Source organism: Montipora capricornis, chromosome 12 (assembly GCF_036669925.1).
Source record: "Montipora capricornis isolate CH-2021 chromosome 12, ASM3666992v2, whole genome shotgun sequence".
Classification (NCBI taxonomy): Eukaryota; Metazoa; Cnidaria; class Anthozoa; order Scleractinia; family Acroporidae; genus Montipora; species Montipora capricornis.
The window spans coordinates 36,510,254-36,527,437 of NC_090894.1; the positions used below are offsets into that span (position 1 = coordinate 36,510,254).

The 17,184-nt window shown below is 40.1% G+C and overlaps 1 protein-coding gene across 1 annotated transcript in view; it reads left to right on the plus strand.

Moving 5' to 3' along the window:
- LOC138026083 (dynein regulatory complex subunit 7-like) overlaps positions 1-17,184 on the plus strand; it is a 99,876-nt gene that overhangs the window by 66,594 nt on the left and 16,098 nt on the right. The window contains exon 13 of the mRNA XM_068873272.1: positions 13,571-13,786. Coding sequence (XP_068729373.1) covers positions 13,571-13,786 — 216 coding nt within the window. The remainder of the gene's footprint in view (positions 1-13,570; positions 13,787-17,184) is intronic.

Here is a 17,184-nt window from a genome sequence, read left to right on the forward strand (position 1 = left end):
ATATTTATTACCTGGAGAACGAAACTCAAGTCTGCAGCTCAGGTGATAATTCGTGATACGAAAATCGCCTTTAACAGCCGACACGGAAATATCGGAAGAATAATTTGAGTTGAACAGTTTAAGTTTGAAAGTGGCAAGGCACGCGAAAGCAACCAGAAAAGTGCACCTATTGTCCTACAGAAATCTGTCACTTCGAGCTGCTAGTTGTTTGTTGGAAGAACAATCATCGTTCGTCTCCTCAATGCTATCCAGTCATTGTGGATACATCAAAAACTAATTTTGCACAAAAAAGTGGAAGTTGGCACCGATTCATAGATAAATTATCTATTTTTTATTTATTCACAATGCACTTACACGTACAAAATTCACTTATCTCAGGCGAAGTACTATTGAATACATTTGTGCAAAACAGCTTACATCAGGGAAAAAAGGAAATTATTGCAGATAACGTAATAGATAGATTTAAAAGCAGAGCTCCCTGGCTATTTATTCTTACTCCCTGTAGGGTTAGTGAAAATAATAGGTTTTTGAACTGTCCGTGTTTTGATGTTTCCGGTTTCTGCATAATGAGATCATTTTCTTCGCTTTCTTGTATAGAAAAATTCATTGCCTAACAAGTAAATTACACAGTAAGTTTCACTCGAAAAACCGATATAGCATGAATCACGAAGCGATGAGTGCGATTTCGGTTTTTCAAGTGAAATTTACTTTGGAATTCACCAGTTTAGCGATGAATTTTTCTTGAATCGCATGAGCCCGAAAAGAAAACAAGCACACCCTCACCATTTCCGAGTCAACTGTCAATTAAGCCAGTGAATAGGAATCACGCTAAAATTATAAAACGGTCAGGAAACTTTGTCAGTTCAAGGTCAAAAAAAAATTTACTGATGTACTTTATTCCACTTTTTCTCTGAAAACGAGATCATTCGTATTTTGTTGTAGAATTTTCATTGAAACACGCCAGCTTGGCTTGGAACAAGAATCGACAAAATGTGGCAATGCAACCAAAAAGAGCAAATCTCAAACAAAACCCGCTCCAACAAATTGCCTTTTAGGTGCCTTCAACAAACTTCTGAAAACACAAGCTAGTGATATTTCTCTCTAATTTTACGAGAACCCAAGGAATCAACTATTTCTTTATGGCCATAAGAGTACAGATAATTGTTATTTAAGTGCAGTTGAGGATAAAAATGAATTTCATTCCTGAACAAAGAAAAAACCGATTAAACCACTTTTTAAAAATACGCATCCACTTGAAATAACGCATCCGTAAAAATAACAAACGGTATAGTGCCCAAGGAGAGAAGTAACAGTACAATACAGAGAAAAAAGCAGCTCTAAACAAATTAAAAATAAACGCTTAGCTTTAAGTTTATATCTCTCCGATGATTGAATTGAATAACTTCGTAGCCACCAGTGTGGACCACAGCTATCATGATATGTCAAACTGGATTGAAACCAGCGAAAAATGCAGAAAGCAAACATTTTCCGAACTGTTTTCCACCTGAACTCGACAGATTTTTTTTTAATTTGCTTGATTAAATGTACCCATTGCCCTGATAACAACTGCAAAAATGCAAAAAAGATTTTTCGATTTCGATTTGTCATCCACTAGTTTTAGCCATTAAAAGGCGCAGAATTTCACTTCCGGTGGGGTACAATACCGCGCTGGTACAGAAGGGGGACTGGAGATGATTGTGACGTCATATCGGGAACGCTTGTATATATCTCTTGGTCATTTCTTTGAGATATTTGGTCGGTAGATTAGTTGTATCCGGCTGCAACAACACGAAAGACGAAGATGATTTTTCTATCCATGAAATACCATTTTACGGTGATTCCGGGCCAAAAGCTATCAAAAGAAGACGAAAGTGGATCTCTTTCGTAAACTTGACGAGGAAGAATCTGAGTGCCAGTAGAAAAAAAAAACACTCGATGATTTGCCCGGTGCATTTTGCTCCAGACGATTTCACACGCAAGTTTTCTTTCAAGGATCAAAGTTTACCAAAAGCAGTTAAAACATGATGACATTGCAGTTGTTCCAGTGCCGAAATTTCACAGTGTCATATCACCAAAGAAATATACGAGCAATGCAAACTAACAAAAACCCGGTGTCTTGCCGTCATTTTGTCAAAGATGCATCCTTTGTTTCGTGAGTTGTCAGTATTAAACACGCAAGGTAGCTTGATCACAGGCGGCCGCTAAAATCGATGTAACTTTCCATTTCGCGCTTTTACTTGTACGACCAAAAGTACGATCGAAAAATTGAAGTCTGATTGAACGCAACAAAAATCTCCTGAACTGCTTTTCGCTGATGGTAACTTGTTATATTCGTGGCACAAAATTTATGATGTTTTCATCTCGCAAAGTTTGTTGCTGATGGCAAATTGTTTTATTCTCGATCGACACCTCCTAAAAGTTCCTTGTACTCTCCTAAAAAACTACATATCAATATTTATTTACTTTTGCGTCAATAATTGTTTTCCATAAATCAGGCTAACAAAATCTGAACCTTGCTTAGTTCGCATTTTTGAGCGTTAAAATATAGTTTTTAGTCGTATGTTCCAGACAGCAAGGAGCATATTTTGACATCCCCTATCCAGATACTAACCCCGCCGGAAAGGACTTAACTTCAGTGAAAATTGGTCTTCGAAAGCTGTCAGAAGCTCAGAGTACACGCTTAAGCTTGTGGTGAAAAAGAAGTTATACATGATCAACATGTCAGCCTTGCAGCCAAATGTTTCTCGATTTCCTATTTTACTGAACCACATGTCTTCTCAGGGGGTATTTAGCAAAGATATCTACCATGGCACTGTGAATTATTTACGATACCAAAACAATATCGTGTACTATTAGAGCTACATATTACGCAAGGACGATTTGAATCTCCTGAAAAAACAAAACGCAGCTCAGTTGACAGTTATGGAAATAACACTGTCAAGTTACTGCAATACCACACGTACACAATGCGTTCCTACTTTAACAAATATCCCGTATCTCCTCAACCCCCACCCCAGCCAAAAATCCCGTATCCTCGCATTTTTTTTTACCTAAACATCCCGTATCCTCATCGCTTCTCGGCCAACGGTACTTTTTTCAGTGCCGTAAGGGGCAGGCACAGAACAGTTTTCGCCTTTTTGTCTGGTCTCTCGAGAAGCGATCACTAGGGTTTCGTTTTCCATAGTTTTTTGTTCAGCTCGAGTGTAGAATCATCACAAACTTTGGTACATGGTACTGAAATTGTAAAATTAGAACTTTGGACTGGACAATAGAACACGCAATTACGGAATTTTAGATTTTTGAGCATCGAGACAAATGGAGTACAGATGTTGTCTTCTTGTCTTCGCCACGGCAGATTTAAACCGGACTTCGAATAGAGGGCCCGGTTGTTCAAAACCCGATTACCTTAATCCAGGATTAGCGTAAACTTTTGTTTTATTATTTCAACTTTTTGGTGAAAGTTTCAATGGGAAATGCCATTGACTGTGGATTGTGTATTTCCCAGTCAGCAGACAAAGGACACTGACCACGATTGGTCACTCGTAGTCACTCGTGGTCACCCGTGGTCACCCGTGGTCACTCGTGAGTACGTGTACTGTTAGACTCTATCCAGACAAAGCTAGAAATGGCCCCAAGTTATCACGGGGGAAGGAAGGGGCGGTGATTGACAGAGTTAAGAGTCACTGAAGTAAACATTTTGCAGGTTAGGGCTTGTGACGCATTACAACTGGGTGCATTTGAGCATATGAGTTTCTCCGCCACCAAATCGTTTGCAATTAACTGCCAAAATGTGTTAGAGTCAACGCGCTTCAGGCATGAACACACGATTTCAGAGACTAATGAAATATTTGCTTTCGACAAAGAGGTCAATGCCGTCTATTTTTATTCATCAGTGGAAATATTGGAATCAGTCGCTACAGGAGCCCATGAGTAGGAGCCTCCATATGCACTATATCCTTGAGTCAACCTTTTCCCGTATCTTTCTATTTTTAGAACGCCACGAGTTGTTCGGCACGGCACGCACTGTTTAAAATGGCCAATCAGAATAAAGTCATTATCTAACGAAGACAAAAATAACAAAAACAATGTACACCAATTGTGCGAATTGGTGTAAATTGATGTAAATGTGAGTCTCCTGCTGAAGGGTTGGTTCTAAAAATAGAAAGATACGAGCAAAGGTTGACTCATAGGGCTTGTATGGGGGAGGCAAGTTCCTACTAATGGGCTCCTGGTCGCTAGTAGCAGAGAAGAATTTGTTTACGATAAAGCTGTATATATCAGCAGGCAAGTGCAATTTTCAGCTAAGAGTATTCGTTGCTTCCAGCTTTATTCAGCTGCACGTAAACTATACTCTTAGTTAACAAATAAAGAAGCCTTGACTGTGCTCTGTTCTGTTGTAAAGCACGCAGGAAACGGCTAGAGCACGAAAGAAGTGTAGGGGGAAACACGAGCCGATAGGCGAGTGTTTCTCCCTACTTCTTGAGTGCTCTAGCCGCTTCCTAAGTGCTTTACAACAGAACAGAGCACAGTCAAGGCTTCTTTATTTGTTTTATGATAAAAAACAAGTAATTTTCTTCAAAAATTCTACTTTATTTTCAAAGCGCGCGCTGCTTGTGGCGAACTGAGATGTCGTCAGCACAGTGCTTTATACTCTGATAAAGCACGCTACTTTGGACCAATCAGCGCGCTTGTAAGAATGTTTAAGATTATTTGATTGGTTAATGAAACAAAGGCTTGTCAAAACATCAATCAACTGGAAAATCACACAAAATTAGAATTTATGGAAAAACAAGTGCCTCAATGTTCGGTTTCAGTCCATAAAAAACAGCAAAAAAGAGGATCTAAATGATTAAGTTCAGTGAAAACCGGCCGAATTGTTGCCCATGAAAACCTGCACGTTTCCGACATGACAACTGGAAAACAAACTCTTCATTGCTTGCGGCTGGAATCTGAAAACCTGTTGGGAATTTTGTAAATGAAGAACTCCAGCGTGAGGACTTTCTGAGCTTGAAAGAACTGCTGGACCGGGCGACGGTTGAGGTCTTCCATCCAAAGCACTTGACAGAATATCTGAGCAAGCCTTTAACTGACAGCTTCAATAATACCCAAGGTAAAATTCGGAAATTCATCTGCCATTTCTGCGAATGATGGCGTGGGCTTTCGTTTGTTCCGTGCTTTGTACTCTCATAAAGCACGCTGTTTAAACCAATGAGAGCGCGCGTTATATAGAAACTTTATTATAAAAATTAATAAAGCTTAGCTTTTCTGTTTTAACATCACCAGTAAATGTGAAAATTGTTGACAGGAAGTTTGAAGGCATTAGTTTTTTAACTTGCGAATCAACAGAAACTGGCGCCGTCACGCAACGTTTCAACAAATCGTAGTAAAAAGAGGGAACCTCAAATTCCTAATCGTAAATCTACAGGATAATAATGGGCTTTGTCATTATGTTATATCTGTCTGAAATAAGTTTGAAGGCATGACTCCTTGCAATATAGCTGGCACAACTCGCTTAATACAAACGTCAGAAAGGAAGACGACTTCTCCTTACCTTGCAGATTAATCGCAACGAGAAAGCAAATCGAAATTCGCCAAATGACAACAGCCGAGAAGAGTAATGGCCGCCGTACACAAACACTCATTCTCATTTCCAGGTCCTCTCTCTTCCTAATAGAGTCCACGTGACAAAAACTTGGCTCTCGTATACGAATAAAGCCAGCCATATCGCCGGTGCTGACAAAGTGTGGGGAAATCCCACACAAAAATGAATCAAAAGTCTTTGGTAATTTGCCGGTTACGGATTGGTGCATAGAGTATAGAGTTTGGAGTTTGATATGATCCTGAAGGTTTAGAAGTTTGAGTTGTGCAAAATAATGTGTTAGCTCAGTGGTGAAGAACAGGGACAAGTAATCCAGAGGTTTACAGTAGGTCGGAGTACAAGGCAAGCTTCGAGTGACATATCATTGTAATACCAGAAAAGCCGAGCGGGAACTGACAAAAAAGACAGGACTAAGGGACAGGAAGAGGAAAGCTGGGATGAAAAGGAGCAACAGTGTAAGCGATGTGGGCATAGAGGGGAGAGAGCGAGAGGAAGGGAGAAAGAGATCCATTTTTATTCATCTTGTAAGTACAAATTAGCCATTCATATATTCGATTCCCATAGGTATACGTATTGTTCTACAAAACAATAGCGTGAATGCATAACGAAGTATGGACCTGTAAGGAAATCAGTCCAAAAATATTGCTAGACCAAAGCTAAGTACACACAAAACAAGTGTCAAGTTTGTGCAAAAAATGAGAAGAAAAGCAATTTTTGGAACAAGAATAGTTAGGTCTTTACTGAGATATAGGTATCTACTGTTTACAATCCAAGGACAAATGAACATCGAAAGAAGTATCTCGGATACTTGAGGTGGTTTTTGTTTGGTTTCCAGTATAGCGAGTATAAGAGTCTATCTCATAAAGGTAATTACTGGGTTGCCTATGGCAATCCAGTCGGAAAATGGGTAGAATATATATTTTTTTTTATTTTCGGTGTCGGTAAAAGTCTTGCCTGTCACTCCCCTGCTAAGTGGTGTCTTTATGCATAGAGCCTTCTGCGCGTATTGTCTTAGGATCGAGAGGGTAGTGGGAAATGCGTAGATTTCTCTGGTGGACACAGTAGAATGATTAACGTAACCGGCAATGGCGTCGAAAGTCATGTAACGCGAATGGCGTTTTAGTGGATTTTTAAGCAAAATATACCCTTATTGAGCTTAATAATGGAAAGTCAGTTGGATACTGAACAAGAAAGGCGCTGAAAAAAAATCTGGAATCTTAAAAGCGACGAGTAATGGACTTCGACAACAATCTGTCGCCCGTCGAGCCGTAATCAAAGTGAGATGTAGTTCTAATATTGTACGAGTGTGGTGTTTTGTACAACGCTGAAATCAAATGGAAAATTCTCTAGTAACTTATGGGTTTAACAAAACAGAGACTTGGATCTGTACTCAATTCTGCACAGTCTTCTGCTAACAATTGGAAATTTCACAAATTCCTGTTAGTCAAAAACTATTTGAAAGAAAGCTTGTTGCCCATTTTTTGCTGGATAATTCAAGTAAAGGGTTTTTCAGTGAAGGGGTTGATGCTAAACACTCGTGGGAAATTTATTTACCGTGTTGCGTTTTTGACACGGAGTGTAATTTGACACGATTGAGTTTCTTGTCTTCACGCACGTATTAAGGACGTTCGCGCGAAAATTGTTCAACATTGATTTTTTCTGAAACTTTTACCACTGTAAGATGATGAGTTAGTTATGTCAGAAATGTAAAAAAAATGGGGGGTCACCGACTTCGTTTTGGAGAGAACATGCCCGGAAAAACACCCAAAATGTGACAAAATCGGGCTTCGTTAGCGAATAAGGCCAGTGTCTGTAAACCCAAATATATTGCAATGAAATCTTTGAAGTGAAATCTTCTCTGCCAAATATTTTTTAAGTGGACTTATTAAGTGAATTTAGTCAACTGGTGAGGTTCCTTAAAGATCAAGTTCGCATTTAGGGACCACAGTTTCACGCGCCTTGCAGCCGCAAGATGGCAGGATGTGATGTCCCGTGAGCAAAAATCTTGAAATTTGTTTAACTTCCCACATTGATTTTTTGTTCATTTTTGGACAACGTGGAGGTGATTGTAAATAAAATCCGTTTCTGGAAAGAAAAATAGGGGTCACCGAACGTCCACGACCGTTAAATCCAGGCAAAGCTATAGCAATGGCCTTTTGCCCTATCATTTCTCATTTTTATTACTTAGCGCGCGCGCTCGTGTATGACTTGGCGTGTGCATTTGCGTGCGAAGTAAGGATGCGCAGAAACAATTGGCGCGAACGTCCTTAAATGAAATAGAAGGGTTTTTTGCCTCTTATAGCACATATGTTGTTTGTTTCAAAAATCATTTCGCTGGAAAATGGTGGCTTTTATGAATTCATCATGTGTAATATGCGAGCTTAACTGGATAGTTTTTATGGCAATAGTAAAGCATTTTCGTGTCAAAATATAAGGTAAGCGTCTCTTTCTGTTGTGTTAACTTATTAAATATACCGTGGCTCGTAAGTTTGCATTTGTCGTCTGCTGCAAACTTGATTTCCACACTCAAAATTACCTCCAGAACCTACTTTTTGCGTAAAATAAGCTTTTAGAATGATTTTCGTTTCTTCTGTGGTGATACTTGACGATTCGGGAACATTTTGTGAAAAAATATTTATAACGGGTCACACGCGCAACTTGCCCGATTATACATATAACATCCACTTGACCTTTTCACATCCCATTGAAAAAAAATATTCGCAGACCGGTCGCTTTCTCTGAAATTTGAAAGGATGATTGCTAACAAATATAGAAAGATTTTCACAATAACTAAAAATTCCTGTGTTAAGCATTAGAATTCGACGAAGAGGTAATGCGACTAAATTTGTCCCGTGCGTTGCTATTTTTATGATTTGACTGTTGTGCAAATTTTGATAGATAATATTAAATTATGAAAAAAATATCTAGGTAAAGGTAAAGGTACACCTTATTTAACGTCCGAAGTTCCTTTACTCTAGTCTAGAGAGTATTCTCTCAGGAAGCCGACGGATAGATCGTTAAAAAATCTTTATTTTTAGCTGTTATTTGAACATAAAAGATGCAACACTTGACGAGAAATAATATTTTTGCTAATACTATGTATTTTTCCCCGGAATCGGGTTAAAAATGAGTTAACAAATTTGCATACGTGCGTTGAAATGTGATACACGAGGAGAAAGGAATTTTATTTCTCTGACAAATGATTTTGTCATTGTAGTGCAAGGTGAAATTTATTTGGGAAGCCAACAATATTCTTTCCTGGTTAATCCAATTTCATTGCTGCGACTTGCTAGTGCGAAGATTGTGTAGATGAAACTCGCGCTTCTTTGCGAATTTTGAGTGTCATGAAATTACATACCCTGCGAGCAGAGTCTCTTTCGATCTTCCTAGATAGGTCGGGAAGAGGAAAGAAGACTCTGCCCGCCGCCTCGACATTTCGTGTTGAGCATGCGTTAAAAATTCAAACGTAGTCGGGAGTCAGTCACGCGTGACTAGTAACTGCAAACCACAAAACCAAAACAAACAGTAGGGATATTTTCGAACAACTCTAACCAAGGAGTCATTTCCTTCGAATCGCAAGATCGTTCAAGTTTTTAAATTGCTATTTCAACTTTTACTGGAAAAATTAACAGGTTTCTCAATTCTGGCAAACTAGTTTCTGTAACCGACATACGGAGGAAATACTCATGGGAATTTAGACAGTTAAAAATTGTCACGCTGTTGTAGATTTAAAAAATATTGATGACGCGTGGGGATTGATCATGCGCACAAATTAAAAAAAACAGGTTTGACAAGTCGAAACTGGACTGACTCATCCATTTCTTTGGATGAGCGGCAAATCAAAGAAAGTCGAGGCGGCGAGCAGAGTCTTCTTTCCTCTTCCCGCCTTATCTAGGAAGATCGAAAGAGACGCTGCTCGCAGGGTAGAAATTACATAATTTGCGTGACAATATATCCCCTTTTAATACTCTGACCCAAATACATTGAGATAGTAACAAACTTCATATTTACTTAACCATTTCTCCTGCTTTTGTGCTTGTCAGCATTGTGATTTGCGGTAATTCGCAAGTCTGTTTTTGTATCTCATAGATGTTTAGATTTTCAATTACACGGCCACTCAACCTCTCGATTTTGTAAATAGTTCACCCTGAAGTCAAAATAGATACGTTTCTCAGGAACCCGATAAAGAAGGCTTCCTGACCCGACAGAAGAAATCTAAATATTCAGTTAAATATTACAACAAAATTAACTAACGACGGAAGTTTCTTCGCTAAAAAGTACGTTGTTCTACTCTGAAACATTCTTTCCCGTAGTTCATTCAGTTGACACAGTGTGATCACGTGCACAGTTACGGTTGCCTAGCACGTGATCAATTTCTTCCATTTGACAAAACGTTGGAGACTGCAAAAATGTTCGTGTTTTTTAAGATCTTTCAATGAGAATTCGATTCGTAGTTATATATAAACAGGCAAACGCAAAGCCAAACAATGTTTTGACCTGGCATGAGATTAGACCGTCACATTATGAAGCGGAAACAACACCTTTAGTCCTTTCTTGTATGTGCAATAAACGTTTGCTTAGCCCAACTGCTAGACATGCTGGAAAACGTCCGTCAGAGCAATTTGCAGTTAGTTTTTTGCAGACTATTTATTTAAAGAAGAAACGAGTGAATTTTACTCAAGAGCGTGTTTTGTTATCTTTAAACTGAATTTATTACGAAAGCTTAAAAGACTAAAAGACCTTAAAATGGAACAGGACATTACAAAATAATTAAACGTGTGAGCCAAAGGGCCTCTGCTGGCGCGACATGTGGGTGACCCCTCAAATGGTCTTAATGACGCCCCACTTCAAAAAATTAACTGGAACGCTGCAGTTCTTTGTGTAACGCGTACCACAGGCAACCCAGTGTAAGCTTTTTGGAGCTTCTCGTTGTACAAAGTACAAGCTTTGTAATGATATAGAGAAAAACCCTGGCCCTCTTATGCAATTTGTTGATCCCACTAAAACAATAAAAGCACCATATAGTCAAGGGGATGTTGTTCTACTGGCGCAAAATGCAGGACAGCAATGTGTTGCAATGAGTTTACGTGCTTTAATATACCACAACATGAAAAGAATAAGTGACCCTGATGACTTAAAACAACTAATAATAGTAATAATAACGAGATGCTTCTGTGAAGCATACACTGGGTTGCCTGTGGTACGTGCTACAGAAAATCAGAAGGCACTGAATTGTGTGGTATTGAAATACAGCATTCCAGTCTCTGAAGAATAACAAATAAAAGAGAAGCGAGAAACATTGGCTTCTGGGCTGACATGTTGATAATTTTCAAGTTCCCTCACAACTTCTTTTTACCACAAGTGTGCCCTCTGAGCATCTGAAGGCTTTCTAATACTAAAGTTCACTGAAGTTAAGCCCTACCGGGCGGGGTTAGTGTTTGGATGGGAGACCGAAACAATGTACCCCTCTTAAAACAGAAGCATCGGACCGAAAATACTATTAACTCTAACAAATGCGAACTCAGCAAGGTACAGATCTTGTTAGCTTGCTTTATGCAAAACAAATATTGATGAAAAAGCAAATAACTATTGATACACAGTTTTCAGAAAGAGCAGAAGGAAGTTTCCCGGACGGTCGATCGAGAATAAAATATTTACGACATCAAAACAACATTAATTTTGAACCGTGAATATAGAATATAAAAAGTTACGATCAGCGACAAACATTTTGGGAGATTTTTGCTACGTTCAAGTAAATTGCAAAATCGAAAAGTGACATGGCCGGAATTCAGCGGGCGCCGTGATTACGTTACCGCTGCATGTTTACCCGTCAAACAGTGAAGCATCTGTGTCAAATGATGGCAAGATACCGGGTTTTAAAAAAGTTTCTTTTTCTGTCAAGTGTTATAAAGTTTGACAATGAAATGAGCGAAGTCAAAACAAAGATCACAATCGCCCAACTCTTGTTTATGCAAAGTCAAAATTTACTCTCCAAGACGCGTACGACGTTATTATCACCAGGTAATTCCATCATTTTGGAAATAGCAGCTACTTTATTATTCATCTGCGTCACAAGTTTTCACTGATTTTGGGGCTCATTTTGTTGAAACTCGAGCACGCTTTCAACAGGCCTGTGAACCCTTCCCGCTTACAGAGCAAAACTAAAAAACTTCTCGCATATCACATTTCAACCTTAAGCTCGAAAATTCAATACACAACATGATATTATAATTCACAAAGGCAGAAAATACCACAGAATCCTTTTCCAGCGAAAGTTTTATTGAAACAAACAACATATTTGCTCTTAGAGGCGAAAACCTCTTCCTATTTCATTGCGTGCGTGAAGACAACAAACTCAATTGTGTCAAATTACCTTGTACTTCAGGTAAATACTGCTCACTTTGATTTCGTCTCGACGGGCGATAGATTGTTGTCGAAGTCCAGTACTCGTCGCTTTTGAGATTTATGCCTAGTTTATCCAACTGACTTTCCATTATTGAGCTCCATAAGGGTATATTTTGTTTAAGGATCCACTAAAACGCCATTCGCGTTGCATGACTTTCGACGCCATTGCAGGCTAAGTTAATGATTCTACTGTGTCCACCAGAGAAATCTACGCAGTTCCACTACCCTCTCGATCCTACGAAAATACGCGCAGAAGGCTCTATCCACAAAGACACCACTTACCAGGGGAGTGACAGGCAAGACTTTTACCGACACGGAAAAAAAAAAAAAAAAAAAGAAAAAAAAGAAAAAAAAGAAAAAAAAAGAAAACAAACAAACTAAACGCAGACCTCGACTGGGTTTGCCTTATAAGGCAACCCAGTAATAACTTCATTCAAGTCTCAAGGTTATTAAGTCGAGCGCTCTACTAACTGAGGGGAATACAAATCTTTTAAAATCAAAACGAATCAAATCAAATGTGGCTTTTAAGGAGAAGGGAAAACTGGAGAATCCGGGGAAAAAACCTCTCGTAGCAGAGTAAAGAACCAGCAGATTCAATCCATATAGGGCGTAGAATCCGGAAATCGATCCCGGACCACATTGGTTGAAGCAGTGCGCTCACCACTGCGCCATCCTTGCTCCCCAATAATGCATATTGGCAATCAACTACGCATCTATGTGTTACAACTAGCAAGACAATAGTTTCTACTGCTAACAGAACTACCAACTATGGTTACAGTATTACAAGAAAACTACCATTATTTTGACAGTTGGTTGTATTGTTGTCAGTAGTGTTTACTGTATTGATAATGGCCATTTTAAAGTGTTTGACTCTCATGCTAAAGATATTATGGTAAGAGTCATCCTCAAAGGACATGTGTACTCTTAGATACTTTAAGTATGGACAACTTAGTGCAGTACTTTCAAACCTTGTTTGGAGTAACTGATCAGTATGAACTAAAAGGTTTACAAATCACTAAATATGACATGATAATGTCAATGTAACAATGTACCAAATGAATTAAATACACCATCAGATCAACATAAACTCGCTCGCAGAGCCTTGATTGTTCGTTTTGTGAAAACAAACTCGTGCCGAAATACCGTACGTCAGCACTTTCCATGAAGAAATCTGTATTTAACGCTTGCAAAGCGTCTAGTTCGTTTCTGTAAATAGAGGATAAACAGCTGTTGAACGGAAGTGGGTTTTCGTTTCAGCAGACGTTTGTGGGGGTGGAACGCCTGACGAAGCCCTAAGAACGTCTGCGTGGGAGGCTAATCCTCGAAAGAACGTTGACCAAAATCCAAGGTGTAATGTTGCTTTTGGCTTAAATACGTAGGCGTTGCTTTTCTTGTGGACATTTTTTGACACCGGCTCGTTAAGTAAAAGATCAATTTATAACGAGAGCGGAGGTGCCAAGCCATGCTCATTCCAACGGCAGTAGGCCCGATGTATAATGCAGCTTACAAGAATGTTTGATTTTGCAACTTCAGTCGAGTTATTCATGCTATACTATACCGTTGCAGAAAATAGTCGAAAGATTCCACCGCAATAGATCTAAAGAGGCTAACGAAGACGTAGCTGAAAGGGTGTTCCTTGTATCTGATGAGAGAATCAACTTAACGTTTCATTTAGAGAACAATAGAGTAACAGCATCTACCAGAGAGTTTATCCGCCCACCCCACACCACAGAAAAAGGAGGAACACTTACAATGACTCCTGATATGACTACTACTTTTCAGGTAAGTCAAAGCTCATACTTTGAGACATACAGATTTTCATCTTGTGCTGTTCCAGGAATAGCTTTTAGCCAGCACTCAGCAGGACCCAAACAAGTGTAGGAAAGGTGGTGTTAAAGTGAACTAACCGAAGTTGACGCTCTTTGGAGAGAAATTAGCGCACGAGGATGCTCTCCAAACGTCTATGCCGTGTAAAGGAGAAAATCTTCGTTTAGGAATTCTAATTAACATATTGTATACCAATTAATCCTTCGAGAAAACGGCATTAACTGTTCAAAGAACATTACACGATTGGCTTGGTACAAATAATATTTTGCCCGATATACGAGTTAATCTACATTCAATTCTGAGTGCACTTGTTCAAAAGCCGATTAACACTAATTCGCGATTAAATGCGAATCAAAGTTTGAATTTTGCCCATGAAAAGAGCCTGAACATTTTAATTCTTTGCTGAGAGAAAACAAATTTGAGCTAAAACTGATTGAAGACTAACCCTTCCTTGTCTTTGATCTGTAAGCCTGGTTTTCACTAGCGACGCAAGCTTATTTCACCGTGATAACGAGGTTGACACAAGCACAAGCACAAGAATCAAAATTCAGTTTTCCTTTTCGTTATGCTTGCGTTCGCTTGCGTTCGCTTGCGTCGTGTAAAAACGAAACGCAGCATCTCTCTCTCTTTAGTCAGGTGCCTCAAGACAAGCTGCTGTGCCCTTAATTTGTTTATACGCGTTTGATCCCGATTATGTGTCAGTTGGAATGCCTCCTGCAGACTTCATCCCATCCATTGTTCTGTGTCTGATTGCCATGCTCTTCTGGGTCTTCCCCTTCCGCGGGTTCCTTCCACTTTGCCTTGGATGATAAATTTCTCAAGGCCTTTGTGTCGTACGGTGTGGTCGAAGAATTGCAGTTTTCTTCTAACAATTTGTTGGAAGAGCGTTCTTTTTGTTCTCAGTTGTTGAAGCACCCACTGGTTGGTTTGTTTGTTTGTTATTTTTTTAATTGATTTGTTTGAGAACGTTGGTTTTGGCAGCTATTCAGCTGATGTGGACCTGCTATACCCACCCACCCATACACTCACAAATGACAGCCACAACACCGGGAACTTCATCCCCTACTCTTCTCGAATAGTGTGTGGGTTCTTTAACGTCCCACAGGGAACTAATAAACATGGAAGATATTTGTGAGACGGGGCCTACGGTTTATAGTCCTTATCCTAGAAGACTTCAAAGTCTAACCATTTGCGGGTGTAATTACAAAGGCAGCACTTTCTCCTCAGTTGTTATAAGACCCTGAGTGTTACTCTGGCCGGAATCGAACTCACGACCTCCCGCGTGGCAGCCCAGTACTCAACCAACTGAGCCACTGGTACGCTTGTCCCTTCAAGAGACTCGCATCAGTCCTCTCAAGCTCCACATCTCAAAGGCATTGATCTTATCAGATTGTCTACATTTCCATAAGACGCAATGGAGAAGGCAGTAGACCGAGTGAGTCGAACTTAAAGGTTGTTATTGACAACTCCGCTCTTCCAGATCTTGTCCTTCTTCTGTATTGATGTTCTAGCATTGCATAAGCACAAGGAAATGTGCTACGTCTGGCCATTTAAAGCACTTGTTCCAGATTCCACGCGTCTGAGCATTGAACAAAATGGCAGATGGCATGGTTGATTTTGATGCTTATATCCACGTTCGTTTTCACTAGCATAAGCTATTTGTGCTTGTGCCTGCGTCGCTAGTGAATACCAGGATTTAATTCGAAGGCAGTTATTGTCTTGCAAAACGCCTTCTACAAAACCAATTCGTATATTTCAGTATGCAATAAATTAAAGACCGGCAAATATTCCGCTGTGCTGGTGTATTTGTGATAATTAAAGATTGGGGTTGTTTTCGTTATTTCCGCGTCTTTTTTTTTGAGCTTGTGGCTACGAGTCGTAGAGCGATCTTTCGCTTTCCGTGATAGGGCTTGTGCTTATCGATCAAAACCGTAATCTCTTCTCTCTGCATAATTAATTAGCGCATCGTGAACGTGTCACCAAAACCTCTCAATCCACTAGCGTTGGTTGCATACTGGCATGCATGATGCTTTGCGGCCTGATTCCCTTTAAAGCCGGGCTTTTCCTTCGATCCTTGTCACTTTGTCGGCGTTCTGGGCCAGGAAGTGGGTTTTTGCCCCACCCACCTCCCCTGGTGTCTGTTGACAGCGCCACCGCGCTCTCTGCTTTTCTATTGCCGCACATCCGCACATGGTAGTCGCGAACCCATCCCATAACTTAGTGTACCACGATGTGCTAATAGGAATGCAGTGAGAATAGTAATCTATCCTCACTGCATTCCTATTACCACATCGTGGTATACTAAGTTATGGGATGTGTTCGCTCCTACCCATGACCCCGCGCATATCCATTTATCCCAGCTGTAACAAGGGTGAATAGGTGAAAAATATTAGCAAGAATCTCAGAATCACACCCTTTAATGAACCACTCTTCCAATACTCAGACTCTTAACGTTCAAACGCAGGCCGAAGTCAAACTATCGTAGGAAATATTTAAAGCCCGTTGTAAACTCGGATGGGAGATTGGGGTCTTGTCTAAGCTCGTGGCACTGGCCAAAACATTTCTAAAATGGAGAGAGAGGTAGCCGTGCTTGACATGCGTGAGTAGTGCCTAGCCATGTCCCCAGTCTTCCATCCTTAGGGTATTGGATAACCCCACCCTAAAACTTTGCGGAGTTTCACCTCCATGAAGCTTAGCTCCTGCAAGGTGCTTATGCAGACGGTTATTTACTGTAGATCCTGCGAAAGGAGGAGGGCCAACGTCTCTTCCGCGGATAGTTGCCCTATAGAAATACCCTGGAGACAGAGATATATAAAAGAGGTCGCAAAAGGCGATATAATACTTTATCCACCTGACAGGGCACACGTCAAACTCGGGGAGAGGAGTTAGGGCAACAGAACGGGGAATCCCTTTTTGCAAAGTCTTAGTGGAAGTGAGCCTAAGCAAAAACCCTTCCCGATCCTTAAGCCTAAAAACCTGATTCGTCTGTAAACGCCCTAAATCGGAAGCTCTGTCTCCCGTAAAGAAATAGATAACGAAAAAATGTGGCATGTCTGACGAGTATGTATTAAATTTTGTTTACTCATCAAAGCGACCGGCTGTTTACTATCAAATCTCTAAGATAAGCTATGAGTTTCTGAAACTTGATGAAGAACAAGGGAGCCGCTTGCGTGGGAGTAATCGCGAGACTCGCCTGCTCGTTTCTAACGAATCTCAAGTACCCCTTGACACGCGGATGCGCGACTGGGTTAGAAGCGCCCAGACGGCCGAGCTCATCAAAACTGGCTTTAAGTTTTCCAAGTAAGGAGTCCATTGTACCTGCTGCCAAACGACGAGGGCACTCACACGGGATT